The following is a 16956-nucleotide window of genomic DNA, read 5'->3' on the forward strand; positions in this document are numbered from 1 at the left end:
AGATATAGAGTATATGGGGATCGAATTTGTCCATGTGCTTGAGATTATGTAAGGGAGGCCAACTGTACTCCACTCTACTTGCGGTTTGGGCGTTCAATTTGGGTTCGGTTAAATCGAATTTTTGTGAGCGAATCCATTATCCACCCAACCCGACCGTAAACCCGAGACAAATTCGTGTCGGGTGAGGCTCAAACCCGAACTGACCGCAATTGTTAAAAAATCGCACATTGGTTTGATTTATATACAACAATTAAAAATAGGTGTTAACATGTCGAACGATGAGTGGACAATGGAAGACATTGGGTTGGAGGGGAATGGAGCACAGGAGCAGAACTTGTGGGTAGACTTGCGTAATACCTACCATTCCAGGAGCAGCCCAACCAACCGCCATTCAGCTCAGCCTTCTCCCCAAAACCCATTACTTGCAAGGAAGGAATAATCGATTCCGACACATCTTCATCCCCTTCTCTAACAATCCGTATAAACGCATTTGGGCATCCAAAAACTTCTGCAAAAAGGTAAATTCTTTCAACTTTTATTTTGGCCGAAGAAAAAAAGTTAAGTTCTTTATCTGGGTTTCAGGTTTCTTTCTTGTAAGTGTTTCTATTTACTTTTTGTTCTCAAAGATATGTATGTGTGTGCTTATATGTACGTGGGTATGAGCATATAATTGGGAGTTGGAATTATTCGTTTCTGATTGGTTGCTGATTCATTATCTTTGATCTTGTTTGGAATTCGTGAAGGTTTTGGTTTTTGTTAGTGGGCTTGATTTGATAGATTCTTTGATTACTTTAAAAAAAAAAAAACCCAAAGATTTGATAGATTCTTTGATTGTATAAAAGTTGTCAACTGAATATGGGTTCACAGGGAAATCTGATATGTTGACTGAAAGAAACAATTTAAGTTTTGTTGATTATATAATTGAATTGGAGGAGCATAAATGAGGGGATCTTTAACCTAATGAACTGAGGCCAGATTAATTGTCTTACCGTGGTTTGACACATATGCGTTGATTGAACAACGCACTTGGTGATAATTTGAGCTTGAATTGTTTGATTATTTGAGCTCATCCACCCACTTAGGTATGCTGGGATTTGAGCTTGGATGTCAAAACAAGCCAAGCTTCTGCAGTTGTTATTGGCCTTTCATGTTGCATGAATCCCCTGTTTATACTTTTGGAGATACCAATTGGCTATTTGGCTGTGTTGATGACAAAAGCATTAGACTTCAGAAGTATGGGATGTCTGACATGGGCTATTTACCGGCCCGGTTAGGCTCATGTTTGAACCCAAAATCAGCAAACCTAGATAGATGGTCTTGGATCAGATTGGTGAACTCAGGTCAACCCCCTCCACTTTGCAATTTTGCACATTCCACGATGGACGAGCTGAGTACTTGGCTGAAATTAGCTTACCTCAACTGATTTGTGATTCCGTGAGCTAATTTTACATGTAGGAGAATTTGTTGTGTCTAAATTCGTTTTAGAGCTTATTAGTGCACCATAAGAGATTCGGCGTCCATTGGTTCCAGCATTGTTCTTTGTGAGTCCTTTCGTACAGTTTCAAGTTGGTAATTGCTTTCCAAATGCACCAGTTATGTCTTCTACTGATCTCCATTTTTTTTTTGTTCCTATGCGAACGCTGCTTCGGAAGTTGTCATCACTTATCTGTGCTAGAGCCCGGCTGTGCATTACCCTCGTTACTTCTTGGAGTAACAAAGGGGAAAATTTTTGTTTTAGAGACAGCAAACATTCATTGATTCCAATTACCAAAAATCTTCTCCTGTCATTTCTTTATCACGGGGTGCTGCAAGGAAATTTCCTTGGGAAAACCTAATTGCTCTGAATTAAACTATATCACAACATATGAATCTTTTCAATACCATCACCACAAGTGGGCTGTCTAGTAGATGTCTTATATTATAAATTTATGTTCCATCTGTTCAAGATGATTCAGATGAAGCATTCTTATTTGCGTTCCTTCGAAAACATGAAGCACTCTTGTTCATCTTCGAAGCCTAGATTTTCACCCTTACAACTAATATTTCAAAAAGTGAATGTGCTTGGCAAAGGTTGCTCTACAAGTGTTGACGTGAAAAGTACCTGGAATTGTCACTTTTGTTCAAGGGCAAGTTTTTTTTTTTTTTTTGATCCGTAGTTCGAGGGCAAGTTGGGAGTTGATATAACGCATTCAGTATGAATGGGACCCACTTCACCATTAAGCTGAGAAGCACCTCTTAAATTGTGCTTCAAAAGTCAGCGGGATATCCGCTTTTAGTTTTAAGCTTATTTGTTTTTTTTACTTGAAAAAGTAAATTGATTCAACACTGGGAAGGTAGGTTATGGTGTGGTATTGAAAGCTCTGTATATAGGTGGAATACCTCTAGTTTGACAAAATAGCTTGAGGAGCTTGGGTACATGTGAAATTAGTTTGCAGTATATTTTGCAAACAGTGCAGTACTGTTTGTGATGTTCTTGTGAGCTCACACAAGTGATACTTGGTACTCCGCTTTTGTAATCTTTTGACTTTCTTTTTATGTTGTGTCATCTTGGATTTCCTTTTTCGTTTAATTGTAAGTTATATCGGAAAGAACTGATCCCATACAGAGTTAGCCAAAAAAAGACACAGCATATTTTGAGGCAAAAAAAAAAAAAAGCATTGCAGATTAGTGCCTCAGCTAGGATTCATATCAACGTGGAGTTGATGTAGAAATACGAAGATGACCAAATAAGAAATGCATGATGGACTATTTCAAGTTGCAGATGTTATTCATTCGAAATTTCTCGATACTGTAAATGAGTTTTGATCTGAGTTTTCGAGTTGCACATGTGCTGGTTTCTGTATCTTATTAATCACTTTACTGTATTGTAGGATGTACTTATTATTGACACCTCATGACTCTAACCTATGTGGGCTAATAAATTGGGTTGATAGTTGGATAGTCTTTTCTTTAAATCTTCTTTGATTGAAATTGAATTGATTCACCTCAGGTACCATGGATGTGAAAGTTGGGCTCTTAGTTCTTTTAGTTTTCAGTGCTAGCCGTGCCTGTGATGCTAGAGAATTAATGAGTGTCGGTCAATCTGGTAGAGAAACTGTGACATTCGATGTTTCAGGTACTTCTTTCAACTGTGAATTTCCATGCCAGAGAACTAAATTGTTTCTTGAATTATAGGTGTACTATTTATCGGTGTGGACAGATATCATAATTTCTCTAGGATGGCTGAAGTGAATATTCTTGTAATGTTTATAGCAAATTTTGATTTTTTCTGGAACTCGTTCAAAGCTATTTAGATTAATCAGTATTTCTGGCCACAGTTTTGCAGATAAATCAGCTGGAGTCAGAAGGGGGACTAAAGGTTTCAGAAGAACTTGCCCAGGATTCACATTTCTGCACTTTGTGTGAAGAGTTTGTTGCTGAGGCACTTGAGTACCTTGAGGAAGACAAGACTCAGACGGAGATCATTGAAATGCTTCACAGTACATGCTCTCAGTTGCGCTCTTTAGAGCAGCAGGTGGTCACAGGAACTTAAAGTATTCACCATATTGCTTTGCTACAGCTTGTCAGGAACTTAATTTATTCACCATATTGCTTTGTTACAGCTTGTCAGTCTAACTCTTCACCTTGTCGGATTGATACATTATAGAGATTCATTAGACATTTTTCGTTTCTCATAATGGCCCAACAACAAAAATTTGCAATCACATGATTTCAGCCGTCACTAGATGGTTTCTTTTCTTCACTAGAAAATACTAGGCCTCAAACTGCTTGTTTCCTTGATAGTTGCCAATGACGGACCGAGGGGCGGATGAGACTGGGCAACCGCCCTACCCAAGTTTGAAAATTTCTTTAGAGTCATAGTAGTTTTTGTCTTAAAAAAGTTAAAATTATTAGTTCACCCGCCCAACATTTTTTTTAAAATATCTAACATCCACACCATTCAAGTTTTTTTTCAAAAGTTTCATAAGCGTCCTCTTAAGATTGTATGCATCTATATAAAAAAAAAAATTAGTACTAGATTTTTTCTTAAAGTCATATTAAATATAATATGAGTCATATGACTATATCTTTTGAAATAGCTATGGGTATAATATTGTATGCATCTACAATTATATAAATATACATTTTTATAATTGCGTAGGTTGATCGAAAATATCTACAATTATGTTTCTTAGGACCTTTTTTGTAATATGTAACTCTTGTTGAGAGTCAATATTTGACTCTCGAATGATCTAGAATAATCCATAATGACTAGAAAATCCTAAAAAAAGTTCGAAAGGTTTAAGAGTGTTATAGTATTCTAGAACGGTGGAGAAATATCTAGAAGGATGGACAATAATCTAAACTATTCTAGAACGGTCTAAAATATTGGAGAATGTTCTATATCTTTTTGGAAGGTTCTAGAAGGAAGTTAGAGAGTTTCGAAAAAACTCGGCTATTTGTTAAACTTGTGTGGACAGTTCTGCAATATTGTAAAGATGTGAAAAAGGAAAGATATTGTCTAAGGGGGGATTCGAGGAGAAAAATGTGGGTCGTTGGATGAAATTAATCCTAGCCGTTCATTGAGGAGGTGGATGGCTATTAAAAAAAAACAATGTGCTCCTTTGTGGTGTGCATTTGTGTAAACTATTATACAAGTGGTTATTGAACCAATAAAAGAATAGTAGTTTTAATGTGTCCAAACTCAACACCTTTCTTATGTGATAACAATATCTTATATTCACCCACCTAAATTAAAGTCTTGCGTCTGGCCTTGGTAGTCACCAAAGATTTTGGATTGCTTTCCGTCCTTGCATCCGTCTGAATGAGGTGAGTAGATACCTTTTCATACTTGGGACTCTTGGACAAGCATTGTAGTCTGTTGTACATTAAAAAAAACCTATCAGCTTTCTCCCATTTTTCCTCCGCTGGATATTCTTCCATTTGTTGTTCGGCCTCAATTAGTAAATGACCATCATGTTCTTTTGGGTCGAGCTCACTTAGTGCCAACACTCTTAATTGTTCAGGCATCTTTACGTGATTCTCTCTCGAACTCCTCCTTAGGAGCGATAACTCGGTCAATTCTTTCAAGATAGAATGCCCTTTTTTATCTAACCACTCTAAATGGCTGACTAGATCCTCCTCGAACATCGTCAATAAATCTTGTCATTCTCTAAGTCTCGACAATGACTTAGAGAATGACCAAGAGTTGGAGAGTAGAAGAATTTACAGGTGATGTTCGAGGGGGAGTAAGCCATTTAGAGTGCCTAGATATAAACGGCATTCTATATTGAAAGAATTGACCAAGTAATTGCTCCTAGGGACGGGTTCTAGGGTGACTCACGTGAAGATGCCTGAACAATTGAGAGTGCTAGCACTAAGTGAGCTCGACCCAAAAGAACACGATGGCCATTTATTGATTGAGGCCGGGCAACAAAGGGAAGCATATCCATCGGAGGAAAAATGGGAGAAACTTGATAGGGCTTCTTTAATGTGCAATATATTACAATGCTCCCCAAGTGTAAAAATGTATCCACTCTCCTCGTTCAGACGAATGCAAGTTGAAAACATTTCAAAATCCTTCTTTCAAATGGTTTTCCTGTTATGATGTGTATTGCTCTATAATGTATACCTTGGATAAGAGTTAGTTGAAATGACTATACTAATAGATTTGTGGAATTCTCAAGTTGTGATTATGAAATATACCAGCAGTTAAGTGTGTGCTACGTAATGAAAGCTGAAAGATATAACTCAAGCATGCATAGAATCTTTTGTAACATCTCTTAGATTTAAAATATTCCGGATGCTTTGGGTGAGTTTCAAACTTAACTTATTTCTTCGTTTCATTTATTTTGTTCGTCTTTTTTAAATTTTTGTTAGAATTGCGTGATTTTTTTTTTGAATTAATCATCTGTCTCGGCGAGAGAAGTCTAAAAAGTATAAAATTATGATCAAAAAAAATTCACTAAAGTTGAAAAAAGTATCAAATAGCTGTCTTTTGGAGCTTAAGTGTTGTCTTATTTGAATTTTTTCAACATTGGCCCATATTTTTATACTTTTCCGATTCGTCTCGTCGAGACGAATGGTTAACCCCTAAAATTATGTTAAAAATCTAAACAAAAAGTTACAAAAAGTAAAAAACACCGAAATAAGTTCCACACTTATAAGTTCAAAAGAACGCAGCCCTTATTTTGGATTTTGTTTCTTCTGAAAGAAGAATATTGTGTATGACTTGCGAATTTTATTCTGTTGGCAGTGCATTACTTTGGTGGACTACTATGTTACCCTGTTCTTCGATCAGGTTGGATCGGTGGAACCTGGAGATTTCTGTCAAAAGGTCAATCTTTGTGAACAAGCGGTAATGACTTCCCGGCCACAATCTGAAGATAAGTGCGAAATTTGCCATCATGCTGTTGCAGAAATTCTGCTAAAGTTGAAAGATCCGGACACACAGGTATTAGCATGCATGATCAACTGATCCCCAACACACAACTACCAATTGTTTCCTTTAATTTACAACTGCAAATCTGACATTTCACTGCTTACAGAGCTCTATTTTGTGCTGCAATAGTGCACATGTAGAGTTAACATACACAAGTTACACAAACTACTAAATTGCAACAAATCCCATGGTATCTACCCCGACTGAGGCAAATAAGAATTCTTTTTCAGCCTTCAGTTAGTTGCACTGTTTCTACCTGCTATCATATGTGAGTATCATTTAGAAAATGAAGTGCAAAATCATATGTATACTGCATTCGTATTTCACTTGTTTGTGTAGACCTGGAAAGTTATATCCATTTTGACTTAAAGCATTAAAAATTTCAGCCTGTTAAACTATACATGGATGCATTTTAATGCCAAGAGGCAAGAAGTTTAGACAGATTTATTTTTGGCTTTCGTTTCAGTTGGAGATAATTGAGATACTTTTGAAGGCATGTAATGCTATGGAAGGCCATGTGAAGAAGGTACGGACTTCTCATGAACTTATTCCGAGGAAGTCTTTTAAATTATTTATCCAAGGGTTAGAATTTGCATATATAGCTTGAAGTTGATCTCGGCTGACAACAAGAGTCATGAGATGCTTTCTCGTCTGACACTTTTCCATTAGCTGATTTACTGGTAAGAGTCCCTTGCATCATACTCATGAACTTAACCAAGAAAAAAAGAAGTCCCTAGCATCATGATGTTGACTAAGAAAGCCAGAAAGGAATTTAAATTAGATGGCAGATTTAGTACTCCAATAAAGAAAATGTGAGAATTATTTGATGTTTGCTGCGCAAAAAATCCACAGCCAGACAGCAGTAATCCATTGGCTACCTTCTGATATGACTGTCACTCAATTAGTTGACACAACCTGATTAAGGTATGGCCAAAAACCATATGGAGGACTTGCTTTTCTTTGAATGTTTTTCTACGTGCTTGAATGCTTGGGAACCACAGGCAACCCCATAATTAGTTTCCTGAAGATGGTACCATCAGATTGAAAGATATAGGAAAGAACATTCTATAAGATGATTAGCAATTTCTCTGCATTTTCATTGATATTTTGATTTTTGAGGTTGAATTTTTGTCTATAGAGATGAGCAGTTCATTTTGCGACTCTCGTTACATTTATTCTTTGTTCTTTTTCTTCTACATAATCGTATTTGATTGTATGTTATTGCCATTCTTTGGGCAGTGTAAGAGGCTGGTTTTTGAGTATGGACCATTGATCCTTTCCAACGCAGAGCAATTTCTTGAAAACACAGACATGTGCAATGCAATCCATGCCTGTGATTCGCCTTCTGCAAACAACAATCAAGCAACCCTGATAGAGAAAGCACCCATGCTTTCTGTAATGTAAGGAAGAAAAAGAGACCAGATTAAAGATGTGGTAATGTATATAATGAAGGTGTCATAATGTACATTGCTTCTTCTTTTCTTTTTTTGGGGAGGGGGGGTCAATTGGAAACTACTTTGTTTTATTTATATTTGAAGATTGTAAACTGGCATCTATTGATACTCAAAAGCTTTTTACTTGTGTTTAGCACAGACATGAATATATTCATTTTCCAAGGAAGTGAAGTTGACATTTTGAAGAGGATTCTTTGCATTCCTTTTCAATGACTGCGCCGCCCTAAACCATGTCAAAAATTGTAACCATTCATTTGAAAGAGTTCTTAAAACATATCAAAAATCATGATGGTTGGATTCTTATATGGTTTTGGAACATATTTATCCTGCAAAACCTGAACTCACACTCTGGATTGGGTTTCTTTTACCTTGATAAATATAATGGGATCATATTGCTTTGGGCTGGTTTGGCTTAAATAAGCCAATTGGCTCTTTTTTTTTTCCCCTTTATTTAATTTTTTCGCATTTGCTAGTTTCGCTTCAAGTTTTTGTGGATTATTTGTTCGTCTTTACGAGAGGAATTGGAAAAGTAAAATATAGTGATTGAAAGTAAAAAAAATTGAATAAAGACAAAAATAAGCTAAGAAAATCTCTCTTTTGGCTTACAACCAATGCTCGGAACCTGTTGGTAGGATAGGTCTAATAGTTACCTACAAAGTTGCAGTGAGCGATGACTGCAAAAAAAAAAATGGTGCCATTTAACCAGAAAATCTCAAATAGTGGCGTAGTAATGGTCTCCTAAGGCCTTGTTTGGTTATGTATTAAGTTTCATGGAATTGGACAAGTTTCAAATAGCAGTCTAGTCCCGTGTTTCCTTGTGATCTCGTGATTAGAACTACAATCAAAATTGTCAATTCTGACCGTATCAACCCGTACAGATCACGTTACTATAACAGGACCCATAATTTTGATATAACGAGTACTAAGATGTACCAAACCATACTGGCTCAGCTTGTATTGTGCTGTACAGGCCATATTCTATATCGACAAAAGTAACCTGTGTATTTTTCTTCCTTGGAAAAAAAATAAAAAATAGACTAGGACTTTAATTATGTTAATTTGCTCTTAGAATTACTGTTGAGATACATTTACGTACATGGTTTATTTCTCTACTTCAAATCCTGTGATTACACAAAATATACTGTTGAGATTCATATTGCGGTAAACCCGAAACGATAATATATGCAACAGTACCTGTATGCACCATTCTAAAAGAGAGAACGTTATGTTTGAGTGAAAATTTTGAGATGATATCCCTATTCTTCGTCTTTATTCTCATACCAAAATCGAAGGGGGTGGTAGATTAAGTTGGAGTAAAGACTGAATGTCGTCGACTTAAAGAATCACTATCCCTCTCAATCCAGCTTTTCCAGTGACACATGGCCTAGCGTTCCCGAACCTACTCCAGGCCGAGCTCAAGTCTCTAACTCCTAAACGAGCCTAACAGTAACAAATCTCAAACGCGCCTAAACCGTGCAGAGCCTCGAGCTGCTCTCGAACGAACATCTGGGTTCATTTGCAACCCCACTTTTAGACTCAGACTGCACCCTACTACTGCATGTGCAATTCTAGGGCACAATCCATAACGAGATTGGAACGTCAGCTCAAGTTTACAACTGGACAGACATGCTTGAATAAGCATTCTTTCAGGTCGGACTAGGGGTGTGCACGGGTCAGGCGGGTCGGGTTTGGCCCCGACCCTGACATGTCGGGTAACATCATTTTTGGCCCCAAACCCGAACCGAACAAGTAGTAAGAACCGTCCGCGAGTCCGAATTTTTTACGTCGGGTCGGACCAAAACCGAATTAATCTATATGAATGGGTCGGATTGGGTAAGAACACAGCACCCCGAACCGAAATCTAATTTTTAGCAGAAAATAAACCCGTACCCGACCGAACAACATGTTCAACCCCGCCCGAGACCCTTCGGGTCAGGACGGGTTACGGGTTTTTTGCACACCCCTAAGTCGGACCACAAACATAGGCCACACCGTATGAGGCGTACATAACTGGATAGAAATTCCCCAAATTGCCATGGGCTCTATAGTTTGGATTATTAGTCAAAGAAGTATGCTTTGCATCAGATACTATCTGTTTTGAAATAGGCCGAACAAGTCATAGCCCTAGCAAGGTCAAGTTCTAGAAATGAGTTGCTCAGACCTACGTTGCTCGCAAATGTCCAGAATAGCGGAAATTGAACGGCATTCCATCGCGAGACAACTACTCAACTCACCCATGCAATACACAAAGACACATTGACTAAGACAATTTCTCGCACATCTACGCTGAAATGAGAAGTATATCCTTAACACCAAGTATGCCATCTTTCCCCAGCTGATATTCGATAAAATTTCCCAATCTACATAGAGCCTCAATCGATTACGCAAATTATATAAGCAGAATCTCCAAATAGTTTTACCACTAGCTTTCTGAGAAAATGGAAGATGAATGTCGTTAAAAATTAGCGACAACTACTAGCTTACTGAGAAAAGGGAAGATGAATGTTGAAAACAATTAACTCGAGTGTCACCATTTCTTATGTTATCAGGTGCATACTCAACAGCGCATCAGAGACACGAAACCCAAAGTATGATTTTACCCATCCCGCAATGATTACGTTACCCATTAAAAAATAACAAATCATCCCCCGCCCCAAGCGGACCTAAAGGTTAGATTAAGCAAAACGGGGGAAGAAGACGAAGAAGAAAAGAAGACGGAAATAAAATTGACGCGAAAATGATTTACCTGATGTTCTAGTGCATGCGTGTGTTATACTAATCATGCTATTGTAAGTAAATCCCCCTTATAAAGAAGAAAAGGAGATACAGTGTTCAGTATTCTAAACTCTTCCAAAAGAGGCTGTTTTCCCCTTCAGAAAAGGTGTATTTAAGTCCCGCATAACTCACGTCACTTTCCTTTTTTCAATCATACGACCAAAGTGACTGTACATCTGGTGTGGAATAGAGACCACCAATATGGGGCCTGGGGATCGACGAGTTTCCGATGCCTTCACCTGAACTCTGTACAGCCCACTCCTTCCTGCTAAGCAAAACATAAGGGAAATAAGCATACGGTAACCAATAAAATAAGTCTTAAAAAGGCTCAACTATTATAATGACAACAGATGCCAAACATGTCTAACGAATCAAACCTAACAAACTGAACCAATCAGCAAGACAACAAGTACACCATAATTATAGTAAGGAGACAAAAATCATTCAAGTAAAGCAGTGACAAGAAACTTAGAATGATTAGCACAACCAACTTGAATAAGAAAAACAAAATCCACCACATGCTTCAAAACCAATATCCAAAAAGGAGAACAAGGTAGATACACCCCACTTCAACAGGTGTGTGTCAACTGTCAACTGTTAGACACAACAAACAGACACGAGATGCAAGTACAAGAAATAAAATCTGAGCATAGTCAGGATTGAGAAGCAAATTTCTTAATGCAAGTATGCATCATATCCCACCATACAAATGCATACATCCTGTTGAAGACATTTTGAATCAGTTCCAACTTCCAAGCATAGCAGGTTTAAAGGTCAAGAAGAAATTGTTAAGAGGGCAAGAGCCAAATGCTTGATTAGACACTCTATTAAGATATTAGTATCATAATTTTCTTTCCCCTCCTCTATCATGACTACCTTGAGGTTCAACTTCTTTTCTCTCAAACATATATGACTTGCCCCTGAAATTTTTTTGGTTGGGTTGAATTCCTAGCTTCTCAGTTCTTGCTGTGAAGTGTGAACCACTACAGCTCATTGGTATAAACATTTTCTTGAAGACAAGAACTTGTAAAAAAAATTGTATTCCTGTGTACCATTTAAATATAGGTATTCAGTTTGGGTTGATAATGGCAATTCAATTTTTCATAGTTTGAGCATGGATTATATGAGTAGGCTCTACGAGTGAGCGTGTGAATTAGCACTTGGAAAGTTCAAATTTCAATGCACCAAATCAACAAAAAAAAAACCGTAACGCACCCATTCATGGCCCAAGTCACCTTCAAATTGAAAGCAATTCAAGAACAAACATTTATTTAAATAAAGTGGCATTTTGGGGCATAGTCCAGAGGTCAGCCAAAGGCAATAAAAAAAATACAGCATACAAAAGGCCGAAATTTCTAAAACGCCCCAAGTGCAGAAAACATGAACGACAAGAATTGGTAATCGTAACTCCTTTCAGTCAAACTCATTGTCAAATGACAACAAAAATGTACACGGGGAACAGAAGCCCTGGAATTCATGAAGTGGTTAGAAACTTCATTTAACATCGGAGGGAGCTTTCTGTATATACTTGGGTGGTCTAACAAAAATAAGGCTTGGTACCAGGATTAAGTTTGTTATTTTCATGTCTGAGTAAGCTGATGTCAATGTGCTAAAAGGGTAAATCTAGTTTTATCCCTTAACCATTTGTATTTTGTTCGATCTCACCAATATGAAAAGCGTGAGTGAGATGAGGACAGTAGGGGGACTTCTAAACCCCCGCCTTAAGTTTCTTTGAAGCAACAGTGCATATAAAATGTTGTAGATTGCGGATAGTTGTGTACCTCAGGTAAAAAGGGGATGTTTACAGATATTTAGTAGTTTTTCAGAACCTCTAGAAAGGATACAGTTGTGGAAATGAGAAAGTGCTACTTAGCCCTTAAAATTCAATGCTAACAGGCACGTGCAAGTTGGATGATTTCCATCGATGAAATTAAAAGTTGTTAGCAATTGGACTTCCTAGGAATGAATAAGGAGACTTTAAGGACTAAATAGGTGCAACTGATAGTTCAGGGATTAAGCATACAACATCTACATATTATTAGGGAATACAACTTATAAGTGAAATTAAGTGGTACTAAAATCTGTAAAGCTCCAACAGTATAAGCCTTCTGAAATGAAGTCATTAAAATTTAACTATAAATTCTAGCCTCCATATAGCTTAAAAATGTCTATGGGTTTTTTGGATACTTGCATCTATTTCAGTGCAACCATTCTGTTCTGTTAAGAAGTTAGATTTCCCAAAATGACAGAGAAATTTGGACACATGGGAGTAGTACTTTTAAACATAAGCTAAGAGTGTAAACATTCTCAGCATTGCAAAGCAATATGAAGTCTCTAACGTGGCAGGTGGCAACGTGTAATTCCCAATGTCGGAAAAACTGTCTTGGTGTTTGCATAGACTTCAGAGCTCAAATGGTTTGTACTAAAACAAGATTTGCCGCATCACATACAGCCCATATCAATATGTAGTAAAAGAGACTCATAAGCAACACTCGTAATTTTTATTGGCTATAAGTGTATGAAAAATAACTCAAACTAAAAATTGCTGCACAGAGGTAACAAATTCCATCTCAAAGCTCAATAATACGGAAGGCCTATGATATATATACTCACTCAAACTATAAAATTGTCTCACTAATGAAAAAAAGGCACATCAATACTTTGCCATTTGGCCCATTGACTAAAGCTGGCAATCACATATCGAGAGAATTTATCAGGGTAGATTACTTACTTGGCCCAACAATCAGCTGGAGAAAATTCAAATGGACCGTTAGTTGCAGATGAATTGGGACTACCATACATCATTTCCTTCTGAGAGGCTTCCTGACGTGGATTGATAGAGACGTGGCTGTCAGCTCCTGGCATTGGTCCAAATAAAGTACTTGATGACCACGGATCATCAGTGGAACCTGGAGCAGAAGTATGAAAGGTGCCAACATTTTGGCTAGTGCCAAGGAAACCACCATTTTGGCTATTGCCAAGGAAAACCTTCTGAGGAGAATGCGTACCAGCAAGAGTTTGATCATCTCTTGTGAAAAGTGATGCCATGGTCTTTTGAGCCATAGGATGCACAATATCATCCCAGGTTGATTTGTTCAGTTCTGGAGATACTAGCCAACTCCCAGGACCACTTACCAAACCTATACCATCTTGACCAAGAGGAGAACTGCTCCACATTTGCCATGTTCCATTATCAGTTGCAGTATTTAAATCATTTAATGGGGAGGTAACAACATCCTGGGCCTTGGGTGAACTTGAGAATCGACTAGAATTAGAATGCCTGCCGTCAGAGACTCGAATGCGTGACATCGGAGACTCAATTGGTGATAGCCTGTTCACTTCAGCTGTTGCAGATATGTTCTTTAAAGGACGTGGCTTTTCTAGTCTCGTGTCTGTTGCAAATCCACTGCCTAGGTCTAACTGGAAATTATCTAGTGACTCTGAAACGGGCCCAAGCAAAGATACTGGGTCAGGAACATAACATGGGTCTTCAAAAATGTCAGCATCTTCGGGTAAATAATCACGAGGTGCCTCTCTGATGCGAGGAAACATGGCTTCAGATGTTAATGGAGGAACTGTGCTACTAGTTGTTGCTATGGAAGGAAAGGTAGGTAAGGTAAATGGTGAGGGCAGTCCAAAACTAATGGGGTTATCATACGATTGTACAGAAGAAGAGAGTCCAGAAAAAGCCGGGTTTTGAACTTCTGCTTGGGACTTCCCATTTGGTCTACTAATGACGTTCGTGTTAGTGGATGGCGCAACAGTTGATGAACGAGTAAATAGCTGTTGCCATGATTTTTTAGGGGCTGGTAATGGTTGTGATTCAATAAGCCCCTGCATAAACAGCCCAACACAAACATAAAGCAAAAGTAAGCGAATCCTCCGCATGCTATTGCAAAACCAAGCAAGCATACAATCTTGGCTTGCATATCCTGAAATTCTAGAGGAGAATCATCCCAACTTCATGCAGTATGCAAGGATAATGTAATCTACAGTGTTGTGCTAGATCTGGTTGTTTAAAGTATCAGATAAAATCTCTTAGATGAGGGCACATGGCAAGATGCATAAACATAGAACCTTCTAACTTATAATCCTGACTGCATACTTTTGGAGAAGGTTAGACATTATGTCCTTCAATAATCGAAGATTAATAAACAATCACTTAAGTAGTTCCATGCCTTTTAAACATTGCCAATGATCAAATGCAGCATGTCGGTAAAGTAAAACATGTATCTGTGAGCAGCAAGATAACTTACAGGACGGTTGATGGTTTTATCATCACCATTAGGAATTGCTTTCGCGGGTTGTGATAATTCTCTCCAATTAGCAGAAGGTTGAAACTGATCTACAGAACCATAAGGCTTGTTTTCTCTTGAAACAGTAGCAGCAGGAGTATTAACACCCTTTCCAAAGAAACCACCTCCACTAAATGCTTTAGAAGAAGATAAAAAAGTACCCCTCACACGGTCCAGGTATCGTGTTCCAGCATTTACCCGGCTATAATTGTTTGCACTAGCACCCTTAATCCCATGTGCCGTATCTGTGCTTAGGTTTTTGGCACTTTCTGTACTAGTTCTGTGATGTTCCCCTCGATCAGTATCAGTCCTCCTGTCAAACTCCCGTTTCCGCTCACTTTCCTTACCTGCTCTCTTTTCCAGTTCCTCTGCATCCGAGTTGCTTTTACTAGACCATTTGTCCTTTTCCTTCCTTTTTTGTTGGCGCTTTTTCTCTGTTTCCTTCTTACTGTCTTTTTCCCTGGCAGCAGTTGAATTCCTACCACGATCTTTCTCAACCTCCATCTTCTCACCCCTCAGTCTCCTACGTTCCTCCACTAGTCTGGCAACCTCTTCCCTCTGCTTTCTCTCCTCCTCCTCCAATAGCTCCCTCTCCATTCTAGCCTGTCTCTTTTCCTCAGCTTTTCTGCGAGCTTTCTCTCCTCTACTCTCCTGAGAGTTCCCCCCATTCTCTCCTTGTTTAGCCAACATCCCCTTGTGCTCTGCATCTGATGAAGCGTCATCTCTAGATGAACTAACCCTAGTGATCTTCCGCCAGAGCCATCCAATGCTCAAGAAAAAAGCTGTCAATATCTTGCAGGCAAAAATAAGAATCCGTGAATAAGAATTATCGGCCATACAATGGTCATCGCCGCTGAAAAATCCGCCCCCATTCTTCCTCCCATAACTAGACTTTCCAGCAAAAGACCCACTGACCCAATTACCATTCTCTATCCATTCTTGACCGCACACCCAACTGTTATCAGACCATGCCTTTCCGTTTAATATCTTCCCACCCTTCCCAACCAAATCCTTCAAAATCCCAGAATTTGAGAGCCCCAATCCAGGTGGTACAGGGAGGTCCAAAACCGGTCTCTTCGATACATGTCCACAGTAGGAACACATAAACCGTCCCCCACCAGGGTTCTGATCCTTATACGGGGTCAAACAGTTCCTACACCTTCGGGTAGCCGTCTTACGAAGCTTCTGCATTTCGATAGCCTCGAACCTCTTCTTCTCCCTAATCCAGGCATTCCTTCGCACCCGCCAAGCGGACAACTGCGGCATTAGTATCTCGTACCAGAAAAGGGTAACCAACAATACGAAGAAGCACGCCAACCTGGGCGACGTGATTTCGAATCGGAACGCCGGCGGCAACAGCTGGGACAAGGCCCACAGGCCAATTAGTGGAATTACTAACCACGGAAGCATGGTAGCAACCCGTCGTGACCACTTCTGAATCACGCAGAGTATACACATTATCCTCTCACCCCCAAAAACGTATCTTCCCCGTAATTAAGAAAACCAAATTACACAAACCCTGACTTTAGCTCTGCAATTTCCCAAATAACAGAAAACCCTAACTTTATCTCTCCTCCAAATTCAAATTTCCAAGAAATAGAATCGCTCCAAACCCTACCAACGAGAGTTGTTCAATACGACCTATTTTCCAAATGGCAATGAAAATCCAAGATCAATAAGACATACTAATCTTGATAAGAACGATCAAGAATACTAATCTTGATGAAATTTTAGTTTTGCAAAAAAAAAGGCGTCGATTGAGGGAGCTACGAAACCTAGGTAGGAGGAAATGAATCAAAAATCGAAAGGATTAAATGAGGAGGAGACTTACCGATTGTAATACCGGAGATAACAGAGGGGTAACGGCGGTGGTGGTGTCGGCGGATTCCGGTCCGAGATGACGACGGTCGTTGAGACGGTCCGTGCTATTTCTTTTTACCAACGAAGAAACTGAGATGATAGAAAAAGATAAGAGAGAAGAAAACACGAAGAAGAAAACGAGGGAATGTGG

The 16956-nt window shown here is 38.8% G+C and overlaps 2 protein-coding genes across 4 annotated transcripts; one reads left to right on the forward strand and one right to left on the reverse strand.

Annotated features, from left to right (window-relative positions):
* The first annotated feature begins 260 nt into the window (after positions 1–260).
* LOC131326138 (uncharacterized) lies at positions 261–8060 on the forward strand. Of its 2 annotated transcripts, none has more exons than XM_058358752.1 (6): positions 261–518; positions 2990–3115; positions 3318–3514; positions 6236–6433; positions 6888–6947; positions 7661–8060. In XM_058358752.1, the coding sequence occupies exons 2-6, from the start codon at positions 2995–2997 to the stop codon at positions 7823–7825; spliced, it is 741 nt and encodes a 246-aa protein (XP_058214735.1). In that variant the 5' UTR covers positions 261–518; positions 2990–2994; the 3' UTR covers positions 7826–8060. The 2 variants fall into 2 exon arrangements, with proteins under 2 accessions (XP_058214735.1, XP_058214736.1); XM_058358753.1 differs by lacking the exon at positions 261–518 and adding an exon at positions 519–593.
* A 2520-nt stretch (positions 8061–10580) lies between these two features.
* LOC131326139 (uncharacterized) lies at positions 10581–16956 on the reverse strand. Of its 2 annotated transcripts, none has more exons than XM_058358755.1 (4): positions 16777–16956; positions 14907–16586; positions 13382–14484; positions 10581–10915 (listed from the first exon to the last, which is right to left on the reverse strand). In XM_058358755.1, exons 2-4 carry the CDS (start codon positions 16401–16403, stop codon positions 10798–10800), a joined length of 2718 nt encoding a protein of 905 aa, XP_058214738.1. In that variant the 5' UTR covers positions 16404–16586; positions 16777–16956; the 3' UTR covers positions 10581–10797. The 2 variants fall into 2 exon arrangements, with proteins under 2 accessions (XP_058214738.1, XP_058214737.1); XM_058358754.1 differs by having other exon boundaries at positions 10581–10918; positions 16777–16950.

The sequence above is a fragment of the Rhododendron vialii genome, chromosome 5a, assembly GCF_030253575.1.
Source record: "Rhododendron vialii isolate Sample 1 chromosome 5a, ASM3025357v1".
NCBI classification, from domain to species: Eukaryota; Viridiplantae; Streptophyta; class Magnoliopsida; order Ericales; family Ericaceae; genus Rhododendron; species Rhododendron vialii.

Bases quoted from the DNA above. Each gene is read 5' to 3' on its own strand.
- LOC131326138 (XM_058358752.1), top strand. From the start codon at position 2,995: ATGGATGTGAAAGTTGGGCTCTTAGTTCTTTTAGTTTTCAGTGCTAGC. The intron at 3,116-3,317 runs GTACTTCTTTCA...TTCTGGCCACAG, and splicing joins TGTGACATTCGATGTTTCAG to TTTTGCAGATAAATCAGCTG. The intron at 6,434-6,887 runs GTATTAGCATGC...CTTTCGTTTCAG, and splicing joins TGAAAGATCCGGACACACAG to TTGGAGATAATTGAGATACT.
- LOC131326139 (XM_058358754.1), bottom strand. From the start codon at position 16,403: ATGTGTATACTCTGCGTGATTCAGAAGTGGTCACGACGGGTTGCTACC. The intron at 14,485-14,906 runs GTAAGTTATCTT...CTGTTTATGCAG, and splicing joins ATAAAACCATCAACCGTCCT to GGGCTTATTGAATCACAACC. The intron at 10,919-13,381 runs GTAAGTAATCTA...TGTTTTGCTTAG, and splicing joins CCAGCTGATTGTTGGGCCAA to CAGGAAGGAGTGGGCTGTAC.